Here is a 13,720-nt window from a genome sequence, read left to right on the forward strand (position 1 = left end):
AAAATTAAGCACATGAATGAACTGAATAATTCAGAGAACATTCGTTTTTTAAAGATAACACTCCTCCTACAGGCTAATTTGGCAAATTACATGTACTGTAGTTTTGTCAAATACATTTTATTCAGTCCAAGTAGTTCTTAAGTTCAACATAACTGAGTCCCAAGGAGTATTTTTTTCTATTTGTGCACAGAGTGTTTTTAGAATGATGATTGCAATGTATTTACTTATTTTAGTATAAATGTTTATGATTATGTGGTTTCATAAGTTCGATATTCCTTTTGTTGGTTAGGAGACAGGAGGGAAGGTAAATATTTTGAATAAATCACATGACACTGATTTCATGTAAGACTCTAAATACATATTTCAGCATTGACAAAATATCTAGGAACATGTACACACAAGAACTACCAGCTATCCTTAATATCAGATATTGGTTATCCAGAACTCTGATATTTCACTAGACTTTCTCAGTTGAAAGATGATTCATAGCAAGGCTGTTAGTCTGAGTGAAAATGCAGAGAAGGTGATTTAAAAACACAGAAATGTGTGTGTGTTTGTTCTGTGTTCACAAATCCAGGGGGAACAGTATATTCTTATTAATAAATTAGGATCCAGAGACTTAAAATGGGATCTCTTCTACCCTGTGTGTTTCCCCAGGGCTGTCCTGATGGGGAGACCCTTGAGAACAGTGTGGGATGCAGCATAGAAGGCTGAAGCTCCAGGTAGAAATTAGAGGTTCTGTTGTGTGGGCAGAAGTGCTTTCCCTTCATACAAGAGATACTTTTGAATCCATAATGTACAATGTCAGGAAATTCTGAAAGGCATTTTTCCCCAGTTTAAAAACCCCAGGCATTTTAAGATAAATCGAAATGCTTGCAATACTTCCTTATCAAACCAAATCTTATTTTACTGCTTTAGCAACATAAAATAAACCATTTATAACACAGCATATAAAATTTTACTATATGCATAAAATTGTACTATATGTATGATCATTAAATTTAAAAGTATAAAATGCCTTAGCTTTCTGCAAGCATTATTGGGAATATTCGCAGTATTACAAAAAGAACGGTTATACGTAATGCTGCCTTTGCACATTTATTTTTGCCCTCTGAAAGATAGGAAGAATACGTTTGAAAGTGTAACACAAATTTGATAGTAAACAGAAGCAAATGCAATGATCTGGATATATAGGCTCATGCAGTCAGAATTAGATTAACAGCATATTTGAACATCAAGTTTAACTATATATTGCTGATAACATTAAACTCCTCAATAATGTATTATCTTTACACACATAGTAAATTAATTGTGCACAAAATTAATCACATTTAAGCAATGAAAGTGTCTCAGAAAATATGTTAAATGCATTAGGGACAGCAGGAATTTTTACCATGATAGTTTAATTTGAGGTAAGAGCTTAACAATTCAGGTTTCAATCCTTGTTGTTTTTTCGGGTTCCAGACTTGTGGGACCTTTATTTAAGTGTCTTGGGCAGCTGATTATAATGATACTGGCACCAAATTTGCATTGAACCCAGTCCTTCCTCATGGAGGTACCATACCATCCATCAGGACACACAGACCTTATAAGCAGTGGTATCTCCCTTTAATATCAATACTCAAAATTCTCTTCATTCCTGCCTCCACTTGAGCTACTGCTGGAGGTTTCTGTTCTATTGGAAAAAGGGGCAATCCGACAGGTGCCCCCAGATCACATCAAGAGAGGGCTATCTGCTAGATATTTTAATAGACTCATTCTGGATTTACATATCCTTAATAAACATCTCAAAGTGAGGAAGTTTTGTATTTGTCCCTAACTGTTGTTCTCCCATTGTTGTTAATTGGTTTGTGGTGTTGGATTTATGGGATGTATACTTTCATATTTCAATAAGGGAAGAATGTAGACAGTATCTGTTTTTCCAATGTGTGGAAAATAGTTACATGAAACTAGTTACGAGTATACAGTACTACTTTTCAGATTGACCATAGCTCCTAGGATGTTCACTGAGTGCACAGCAGTGACCTTATTTGAGCCTTAAGGGGTTCATGGTCTTTTTATATCTGGATAACTGGCTCTTAGTGGCAAACTCCTCTTTATTGGAGGACCATGTGGCTTACTTTAGACATGCTGAATTCCTTCAGCCTTTTGGTGAACATGGAAAAATCCATTGTACAGACAACCCAATTGGTTGATTTCATTGGTGCTTTCAGGGCCTACAGAGCATTTTAACCAGAAGATAGAGCATTCTCTGTACTTTGTACTGTGCAGCAGGTTCAGAGGAACAGGGACCAGACTACCAACCATATACAGAGGCTATTAGGTCTTATGGCCTTCAGCATTTTGGTGGTGAGACATGCTTGGCTACATTTGCTGCCTTTATAGAACTGGTTTGTCAGGAACTTTAACTCCCACCCCAATAATCACTTTCAAAGATTGTCCATTCCTAGGTCCTTTTCTAGGGAACTGTCTTGTTGGAAATGCTCTTGAACACTAACTTGAGAGGGTCCCTCTAGGTAGGATCTACAACACATAGCATTCAGATATTTACAGATGCATCCCTGAATACTCAGCATAAAGTGGAGGACTTACCCTTTAAAGGGAGCCAATTTGTTATTTGATAAAGCTGATGTTACAGTCCAGTTCGTCATATCTTCCAAGTTCCATTTTTCCCAAAACATTATCTTACCTATGTTTTCCCCTAACCCAGAGTCTGATGCAAAAAGGAAGTTACATAGCCTGTATGTGAGAAGAGCCTTACTTTTTAATTTACATGGGACAAAAGAATTTAGGAAGGATAAGCCTTTATTTGTCACATATGCAGGTCCCTCTAAGGGAAAGAGAATCATCATAAACCCTGTCTAGATGGATAATAACAATAATAAAACCATGCTACAAGATAGCAGGGGTTCAGTGCCCATTGGGGGTTCATGCACATTCAACAGGGCACAGGCTGCATTCCAGGGAGGTGTTTCAATGCAGGAAGGGTGCAGAACAGCAATTTGGCCATCAGCAGATACATTAGTGAGACATTACTCTTTGGATTTGCAGTCAAGAAGAGACAACTGTGGGAAAAGCTACTCTGCAATCTGTCTTTCAGTAAAAGTTTCTTGGAACTTTTCCCACCTCCTGTGTGTGAAGCTTGGTAAAATCCCAGTGTGGGGCTGCACAGAAGACCAAAAAGGAAGACAGGGTTGCACTTAACGTGTAACTGATTTTTCTTGAGGTCTTCTTTGCAGGCACACATTTCCTCCCTCCTGCCTTGCTGCAAGTTGCTGCTATGAGGGATTGTGGCAGCTCAGGCAGAACAGAGGATAGGGTGCTCTGCCTTTAGACATGTGACCTTTTTGAGAGAATGGCTCGAGGGCTGCAATAATGGCAAGAGCACCCTCCAGATAGCAAGTTTGAGACTTCTCCACTGCTGTGCTGCACGTTCACAGTCCCAATGTGTGCCTGCACAGAAGACCTCAAGGAACATCAGTTACAGGTAAGTACAACCTTGTCTTCCTTTTGCCTACCCTGAGCCTATTTCCTAACAACTTCATTGGGTGCCCCCAAGGTATTAATGGAGAGCACCAAATATTGCACCTTTTGAGTAGCCTTAACATTTTATGTGAACAGAGCAGGGACATTTGAAGATTAAGCTTCTACCCACTTAACTTTACAATTTTAAAGGATGAGAGGGAGAGGCTAAGCTGCACATCGATGAGAGTGGGACAATGCTGTTTCGGGTCAGTCCATTCTCCTCTTTTGGCTCTTAACATTTAAAGGTCAAGAGGACAGCACACAGAGTAACAATATCCTAATTCTGTTGTGTGGTTTGAGTTCCTTATGTGCAACACCAGGCTGGAAACAATACTGTGCTGTTGTAGAAGGCTACAGGTTCCCCATCCTTACCTACCAGGTGAGGTTGCTTAATTACACATTATGAATAGGCAGAGTTTGAAATGGTTTTTGAACAGCCACACAGTGCATTTTAACAATATTTTTAGGCATTGTAGGGAGAAAGAGAGAGCGAATGTACAATCACAGAAGACAGACAAGCATGAAAGATTAATGTAATCTTGCATATAATAATGCACATTCTTACACTAAAAAATCCATCTGGAAGTGTCATGTCAGTCAGCAGAAATCCTTGATGAGTGGATGCAGCTGGGCTGTCTCTCCTGGCAAAGATGCCCCAGAAAATGTTCAATGTGGTTACAATGCTTTATGCCATCTGTAGGATGCCAGTTTATTCTCTCTTTGCTGGCATTTATTGTACTGTGTAGGATATCACCAAACAGAGACAGCAATGCAGAGTGACAGATTCATTTCCTCCAGAGGCTACAGACTCTGGTGTAGACTTGTATTGCCACCTTCCTTGTGTTAAATTCTTTTGTTACTGGTATTTGGTAATATTTCTTATTTACTGTCGTTAGCTCGTCCAAGTTAGAAATTTGCATATACTGATACAGACTCTTTTACATGTTTACATAATTCATTTATGTTTATAATATGGTTACTTTCAGCAGAAATGTCAGTTATGCCTGTGCTAATGAGTCTATACTATAGGTCACAGCATGTTATTTAAATGTAATATATTTTGCTGAGAAAATAACAAAGTATTTACTTTTTGTTTACAAACAGTTGAACAAGTCATGAGATGTACCACAACTTTTCCTCCATGTTCAAATCATAAGGAGGAACTAATTACTCTGACAGCTGTCCACAAAACTTCACAATTAGTATTGCATGCTCACAGAGACTGTTCTATTTCTAGAACTGCCTTTGGTCACAATAGTATTATTATTAGTAAGCATCGTAAAATAAATTCTCTTTGACATATTGTTCATAAATACATTAATTTAAATGATCAATAATTGTTCTGCCTTTTCCCTCTCTCTGTAGCATTTCATCTTGGTCTGTTTTTGAGATTGTATTATTTTAATATCTGGGGCCTTTCTGTAATATTAATATTATTTGACCACTGAAGAAGGCCAGTGGGCCAAAATGAATCAGGGCCAATAACAGTCCTTTGTATTTGTGCACATTTGTGAGGCTAATATTTGGGCCAGGATGTATTTTTAAGGAATATTTTAAAATGTGTGTACACATTAATATTGCCTTAGTCTTTTTCTAAATTCTAGAATTTCAGTATTCAGCACTATTTTAACAGTCAGGAGAACTTGTGCTGTTTCAGGACTAAAATGCCTGGAATTATTCTGAGTACACTGAAAGTAGCTCTCTGGAGAGTGGCTTATGCCTTCTAAGATATGATTATCATTTTAATGTTAGAAATATAGTGTTGTTTGAAATTGCTCCTTTTTTTCCTGTGTCATAACAAATTATGCTTCTTTTGTAGTTACTGAATATGAAGGACATGCTCTTGCAATGCTTAAGGAATGTGACCTGAAATCCTTTAATGGGTAAGAGTATGTTTTTTCTTCTTACTGTGAAAGTGGCATTAACTGAGGACAAATATGAGAAGTGATGGGGGCGGGAAGGCCCTTCGCTTTAATAATGACTGAGATTTTATCTCTTATTGTATTGCAAAAATCTCACAGATTTGCCCCTCCCCCCCAGTTATATTTGCATTAGCTGTGGAGTCCCCTTATCTGTATAGACTTCCGTATTGAATAGGTCAATCCATGCTCACAAGAGCTGTCTGTGTGTCAGAGCACTCATGTGGTTGAAGATCAAGTGTTTATGATCAGATCTTCTGAATACTGCACCCCTAATAGTTCAAACATGATATAAAGATTTTGCATAAGAACATTTGGGATGACAGACAGACAAACCTATTGAAAAGTTTGGGATCTTCATTGCAGGCCTAAGGATGGTTGTCAGTTGTATTTATTTTCTTATGAAACTATCAAGTCAGCAAGAATATGGTAATTGACAAAGTGGAAATTAAACCATGAGGGCAACCATGCTGGACCTGCCGGTGTAGTATGTCTAGTCCAGCATTGTGTACAATGACCAATCAGGCCGGGCCATAAATTTGACAGTATGTTTAAAGATAACCCTTATGCTCAACAGTTCAACTTGATCTAATGAGATTATTGAGATAGAGACTATCATAGCAAACATATTATCCAGCACTCATTAAAGTTGCCAGTTAATCAGATGTGCTGGATACTCAAGCTTGTTGCTCTGTCCTGCTTACTCATGGTAAACCCCAGCTCATGTCTGGTGGGACCTTTCTTCTCACAAACAGCGAAGGTACCCTGTGCAGCATGCAATCAATTGGGTGGCAACAACAGAGGGGGAGGAAGAGGAGTAGTAGTAGTAGTAGTTTGGATTTATACCTCACCTTTCTCTCCTGTAAGGAGACTCAAGGTGGCTTACAAACTCCTTTCCTCACAACAAACACCTTGTGATGTAGGTGGAGCTGAGAGAGTTCTGAAGAACTGTGATTAGCCTGAGGTCACCCAGCAGGAATGTAGGAGTGTGGAAACAAATCTGGTTCACCAGATAAGCCTCTGTCACTCATGTGGAGGAGTGGGGAATCGAACTCAGTTCTCCAGATTAGAATTCACTTGCTCTTAACCATTAGACCACGCTGGCTCTCTACAGTTTAAGGTAGGCTGAGCAGGAAGGAGGCACCAAGGGTGATTTGAGCTGGCTGTAGTGGCTGTTCGAAACTCAACTATAGCTGGAAAGAGCCAGACGTGGGGTACATGTATGCCCAAAGATGTGGGGTATGGTAGCTGAGGGAAAGAACATGCCCTTAGACCCCCCACTGGATAGCTGAATATTCTGGATAGCTAATGTGGTGGATAACAAAGCTTTTTACTGTTCTTTAACTGAATTTTTAGCCTGGATATACATACATACATACATACATACATACATACATACATACATACATACATACATACATACATACATACATACATACATACATACATTTATTTATCTATCTATACTGCCCTATCCCCAGGGGGCTCTGGGCGGTGTACAACATAAGCTTCCATCATAATTACAGGCAAACAAAAGGAGCAAAGACTAGATACAAATAAATAATTTACACATCATATAGGCTCCAACAATTATAAAATGGAACTATTAAATCCCTTTTAAAATTCCCTTAAAACAGCGGTTAATTCAATAAATACAATAAAAGGCATCCAGCGAGAACCCATTTTTAAAACCGTCCCCAAGAGGGAGAAACGGCGGGTCCCATAGATGTTAAGGGACCCTTAATATGGTGGAGCAAACAAGACGGGGCACTTCACTCAGTGGCTGGACTCTCCAAAGGCCCGGTCGAACAGCTCAGTCTTACAGGCCCTGGGGAACTCACTGAGATCCCGCAGGGCCCGGACAGCTGGAGGGAGAGTGTTCCACCAGGCCGGGGCCAGAGCCGTAAAGGCCCTGGCCGCGTGGAGGCCAGCCGTATCATTGAGGAGCCAGGAATGCAGAGGCCGAGCAGGGACATATGGGGTAATGCGTTATTTTTCAAATAATGTTCACGTTTGCTGAGACTTGAATAAAGACAGAAGAATAAGTGGTATTTTGTTTATAGCTGCATTAGTAAAGATAACAGAAACTGGAACAAAGTAATTCATAACATTGATTTGTAGTATATTTTGGCAGCTTTCTGTGGTAGTTATTTCACCAGTAAAAATGTTAGGGCCAGCTTCCTATTATTACAGTGGTTGTTGTTATTGTTACTATAATAGTTAAAAAATAAAACAGTAGTTTATGCATGTTTTATGTAAAATAATAGCTAAAACTAGTAAAATGCGTAAAATTAAAACTAGTAAGACATTCAGAGTTCTGTAAAATATATAGGCATGATGGCTGAAATTAAAGCTTTATTCTTGTGGCAGTGGAAAGAAGGATTCTCATAATGAGTTTGAGTGAATCAACAACATAGAGATTTAATTGGCCTAGAAAACTTCTGAAAGTAATATACACATGTGTGACATCTGCCAGTAAATTGCTGTTCTTGTATTGAAGAATCTTCTATTTCATTCTGTTTTAGGGTGGTTTGTGTAGGTGGAGACGGAACTGCCAGCGAGGTGGCTCATGGTATTTTGCTTAGAGCCCAGATAGATGCTGGGAGGGACAGTGATGATATCCTTGAACCAGTAAAAGCACAAATTCCTCTTGGAATAATACCAGCAGGTAAGAGTCTAGTATAATAAATATGAATCTGTGGGTTGATGTAGATAGATTTTTGGAGACAGTGGTAGTGATAGGAGAATCTCTTCAGTATTTTGCACTGTACTTAACTTTCATGATATTTTCCCACTCCAGCCTTCTAGTTTTCATTCTGAAGATTCTAATGATTTGTTGTATGACTCTTCAAAGAAGATTGTATTTTCCTCAAAGTTAAGCATGACTGCGTAAAACTAGCCTTTGCATCTACCGTCGGACCATTAGTGGAGACACAGTGTTTTCACCATAGTTGTAATAGTTAGCTGGCTTCATTCAGACTGCAATCCTAAATAGTGCTATATACCCTTGTTAAGCCAGTTGATATCCAATGGGTTAGAAGAGTACAAGTGTTTAGGATTGCACTGTTAACAAATATCTGAAGTTTTTTTGAACAGTGGTTCCCAACTGGTGGAATACAGAAGTTGTCTAGACGGGATGCAGGGTTTTCATGACAATTATTAATAATTTGCTCTTCCTTAATCTCTATATCCACCTGCAAGTTTGATAGCCGGCTGTACTGGGGGATGACTATTTCTGGAAGATAGTTTGTTCTAGAACCGTGATGGCGAACCTATGGCACGGGTGCCAGAGGCGGCATTCAGAGCCCTCTCTGTGGGCATGCGTGCCGTCATCTCCCCCTTCCCCCCTCGCCCAGCCAGAGATGGCTGCCAGGAAACACATTGGGAGTCACGCTGCACAGGCTGGCTGTGCACAAGGTGCACAAGGTGCACCCCCCTCTTGAGTCGACCTGATTTGCTGTAAGTACCATCTACCGCCCCACAAATACCCACCCTCCCCCACAAAGCCTGGGAGACTGGAGGCTGGCACGCTTTTCTTGGCGTGTAACTTTTGGGACCAAACTAAAACTTTGGGGGTAGGATTAAAAAGCAGCAGTCCGGGTGAGGGGCTTCCATTGGGAGGAGTGTGTCTGCCAAGAGCAGGGCAGGCACAGTCCACCCCGATTGGAGTAAACTGTTTGTTAAGGGTTCCCCGCCCCTGTGAGAGAGAGTGATGGGGCTTTTTGTACCTGGGAGCCCAGGGCGGGGAGGAGAGATCTTGCAAGGTCTCTAGGCTCGTGACATCAATCCCGTTCCCACAGGATCAAAGCAAAAGTACAAAAGACAAAAGGCATTTCACATTGATAAAGAATTGAGCTAAACCAGGCCCCGACCAACTGACAGGAAAGGGAGAGGAGCATCCCTTACCAACCTGGGCATCCCTTCCCCACCCCCCTTGTCAGAATTAGGGCCATTCTGACAGAGGCAAATGTGGGACAGAGAGGTCCATTTCAAAACATTCTCCATGCTTTTATTTTTCTGTTCCTGTTGCATTTTTGTGGGAAGTCAAGTGCTGTGATGACATGTGAAGGAAAAACCGCAGATCAGATGGCTGCTCCACAAATGTAGCTTTTCTGAAGTTATCCCACCCTTTGCACAGCATTCTTGCTTAGGATTGCCTTCCTTGACTGCCTTTTTACTTCTATTTTGTGTTGGGGGGTTTATTGGGTTTCGGAAAGCGAAAGTTTTACTTCCCTCTCCCTCTGCACCCCTCCCCTTTCCCCTGCCAGGCTCCCAGTGTGATAATAGTGTAATTATTTCATTATTAGCATTAAACCTAAGACCTGGTTTTGGGGCAGCAGTGTAGGTAACCCTGTTAAGTGCTGTTAAACCCCACTGATTTTCACGGGAAGAACTTAAATGCGATACTTTACCCTGGAGTAAGCTCGGTTGCTGGCAATGGGGCTTGCTTCTGAGTAAACCCTCCTAGGGTCGTGATTCACCCATTCAAAGCATTGCATGGTTGCTTCAAAGCAAAGCCACCGACTACCACCAAGCTTACCCCTGAGTAATGCACACCTTGGAGCCAACCATTTTTTCCTAAATTAAAACCTCAGTATTCAGGTTAAATTGCCGTGTTAGCACTTTGCGATAAATGAGTTTTGGGTTGCAGTTTGGGCACTCGGTCTCGAAAAGGTTCGCCATCACTGTTTTAGAAGAAGGCGGGTTGTGTTTGCCAACAACAGCTTCTGTGGGGTGGTCAAAACCATAGAGTATCAGATGGAAGTGGTCCTATTAACTATTAGGCATAGTGTTTGTTGCTATGGAAACTGCTGCTGAGGAACTCAAACAGAAAGATTTGGATAGAGGAGAAAAGCAGGAAGGATATGAAAAAGCAGTTTAATTGCAATAAAACAAAGGGAAATTTATGTACTGAGTGTAAATCTTACAGTCTTAAATGATTTCACTCACATTAAATCCCTGCTCTCAATTAATTTGTAGAGAATAAAATATTGTTATGAGCCTTAATTTCCACGATATTTTGGGCAAAGAATCACAGTGCTGGTGCAATTTTCATGAGACTTCTAGATATGCTTGACTAGGAAGTCATTACATCACATTTATCTGTTTAGATGTGGGAGACATTAACAGACTTATGAATATTCATGTTGTCTGGTTAATTAAGTTAATTGTTCTGCGGGAGTGCTTGCACTTCCAAGGACATTTTCCCCTACAATTTCTGTCTGGTACCTTCATCAGTCATTCTTTACATGAACTGCTGATATTTCTGTAAACATTCCTGTTCTTACGCCGCCCTTTGGAAGGATGAATTTAAGCTTTTCAACAGCATCTATATTTTATTGCTTGGGTAGTTTGTGAAAAAAATGTATTTATTTAAACTAAAAGTCACATCTCAATCCATCTTCAACGAGCTATGAGTGAGTTCCTTACAATTGTGACTGGGTTGTGCTGTGACTGGGAGAACGTGAAAGCCATTTTTCCTGAGATTTTTGTATCCTTCATCAAAACAGTAATATTAGGATGGAATTGAGAGCTAAAAATAATGAGTTATCCAAAGCCTTCCTTTGAGCATAGAATGCCAGTGTGGTGTAGAGAGACTATAAGAGTAGGATCTGTGCGATCCAGGCTGTAATCCCTATTCTTTTGGAAGCATGAACCACTCAACCTAACCTTGTGAGGACAAAATAAGGGAGAGTAGAATGATGTGAACTACTCTGGGGGAAATGGGGTCTAAACAGAAAAATATGTAATGTGAAAGAGTCAGGATTTGTATCTTTTCACAACATATTAGATTCAGTGGTTGTGTGTTTTTGCATTTTGGCACAGTATGTATTGTCCCAAGTCAAGAAACAAGCAATTGGATCTGTAGGTGAACTAATGCTACAGATCTAAGTGTCTCCAATGGGATTTAAATCCTATGGACCTTCCATTATGCGTGTAGGATTTGACCATGGAATATTTATCTGTAGAGCCTCAGTCTAGCAGCTGAAAAGGTAAAAGCAGAAAGGACAGAATGTGGCTTGCTTTAAAGATTCCCAGATAGGTATTCCACCAAATAATGCATACCCTTTTTGCAATTTAGCGAACTATTAACAATGCTTAGAGGGGAAGGTATTTGTAAGCCTTTCTGAGTGTCTGATTCCTTGAGGCTTTTATGATTCCAGTTTGGACCAATTGTTTTATATAAGGAGTCTCTTTCCAATTAACTCCAAAGGCCTTTTAAAAATATTCAGAGTGAAATGTTGTCTTGCATGATGTGAATTAATTCACTCTCTTTCCCCTGTCTATCATTTGCAGGTTCCACAAATATTTTGGCTCACACTCTGAATGGAGTTCAACACATACGAACTGCAGCATTGAACATAATCCTGGGCAAGTGTTCTTTATCACTGTATCTGAAATTTTCAAAAAACAAATTTATCTTTGCTAAATGGTGTTCATGGTGGTGTATTTGCAGTTCTAAAATTATATACCATAATTCAATTTTTCATACATTAATTTTTCACACTGATAATAATAAGAGAAATAGAATGACATGTATCTGAAACAGTTGTATGATTCAAACGAGGGTATCCCAGTAACAATGAAGTGTAAGGGACCTAGTTAATGCTTGCATGTGAACATTTTCTGGGTGTGCAAAATCTGATGCAAGTGACTGCTAGCCCCAGAGTCTTTTATCAGGCTTACATTAATCTTAACTACTGTGGAGTGGGGGGAACTGGTTTTGAATGTGGTGCCTCCACTGTTTTTTGTGGCCTGAAATGGCACAGGGAGGTGATCTTTGCCATGTTGTAGAAACGTAAGTGTAGTGGACAATGAGGCCATTTCAGCAACATGGAGGAGAGAAGGTTTAAGCCCTTTCTTCTCTATGTGCACCATCCCAATACAGATCTGACACCTCCACAACTCAGAATAAATTTCCAAATATGGAACTGACTGAAAATCACAAGGATTTTATAAAGTGTGAATCGGTCTTGAGTCATGTGTCCAGCTCCCCACTCTTTTTATTATGCCTTCCTCACCTTCACTTTTCCATCATTGCCTCTTTCTTTGCTGGTGTGCTGGCCCACAGTCCCTTGTGAAGGGGGGAAGTGCTTGCATTCAGAGAATTGGAAGCATCAGGTGTTGTGTCCATCTGTTTAATTCCAGTTTCACCCCTTGCACACTGCCCCATAAGTGCTACGTACCAAATTCTGTTTGGGAGTTTTGAAGTTCTGCACTTACTAGTTGCAGGCAAATCATGCCTTTAATTGTACATTTTTTAAAAATTGATTTTATAATTGGGAATATTAAAATTGGTGCATTCCTTCTGTATATGTAGAAATCCGATTTTTTTTGAAGAATGTCATTTTTTAAAATTAGAATTAGTTTTGCTCATAGGCAGCCATATTTTATTTGCAAGGAGGAAGACAACTCAAGGTAGTACATACAAACTTGAATTTGTATGAACTCTTGAGATGTGTGAGTTGATCTGCCTATTTAGTTACTTGGCCCAATTAGATTACTGTTCTAGGTATGCTGATTAACTGATGGCTAGTTTATGTGGTAGCAAACTGTCCCTTGAAAGGATCCTTAACTCACACCTCTTAGACCCTTAAAATATAATTAGCAGTGTGGTCGGATACCAAGAGGATACTAGTATAGCTTTTTAATTCTGGGGAGATGCTGGTGTCTTTGCCCTCTCCACCGGCAGGGGTGCCCCTCATGCATGTGGAGAGGACAAACACATCTGCTCAAGCATGCGCTGCACCTAAAGCCTGTTTCATCCCCCCCCCCCCCCCCCCACGGATTGGGCAGTAAAATTATTTAACAATTCAACGTTATTTCAATCCATCCTGATCCCTATGAGGATCATTAAAGAAAAAAATTGTTTCTATTTCAGGACATCTTCAATCAGTAGATATATGTTCATTCAGTAGTCCGACCAAACTGCTTCGCTTTGGTTTCTCAGCTATGTTTGGTTTTGGATCAAGGACTCTCGCTTTTGCTGAAAAGCATCGATGGATGCCTTCAAATCAGCGAAATTTTTTTGCTGTGATCAAGACACTGGCAAGGCTGAAGTATGAGAGATTTATTTTATTTTGAGTCCTTTTTAGGATAAAAAGGCAATTGTAGGATGTTTACCTAACCTTACCTTTTAAAAAAGAAATACTGATTGAAATGTATCAACTCACACAAGTCCCATAACTGTTTAAATAACTTGAGAAAATATTATTCAGATAATTTGTATAATTCCCAAGTATGCCCCCTACCTGTGGATACATAAATCCACAGAT

The 13,720-nt window shown here is 39.8% G+C and overlaps 1 protein-coding gene across 1 annotated transcript in view; it reads left to right on the forward strand.

Annotated features, from left to right (window-relative positions):
- CERKL (ceramide kinase like) overlaps nt 1–13,720 on the forward strand; it is a 71,524-nt gene that overhangs the window by 35,614 nt on the left and 22,190 nt on the right. The window contains exons 4-7 of the mRNA XM_048484018.1: nt 5,345–5,408; nt 7,970–8,112; nt 11,742–11,816; nt 13,327–13,504. Coding sequence (XP_048339975.1) covers nt 5,345–5,408; nt 7,970–8,112; nt 11,742–11,816; nt 13,327–13,504 — 460 coding nt within the window. The remainder of the gene's footprint in view (nt 1–5,344; nt 5,409–7,969; nt 8,113–11,741; nt 11,817–13,326; nt 13,505–13,720) is intronic.

The sequence above is a fragment of the Sphaerodactylus townsendi genome, linkage group LG02, assembly GCF_021028975.2.
Source record: "Sphaerodactylus townsendi isolate TG3544 linkage group LG02, MPM_Stown_v2.3, whole genome shotgun sequence".
Taxonomy (NCBI): Eukaryota; Metazoa; Chordata; class Lepidosauria; order Squamata; family Sphaerodactylidae; genus Sphaerodactylus; species Sphaerodactylus townsendi.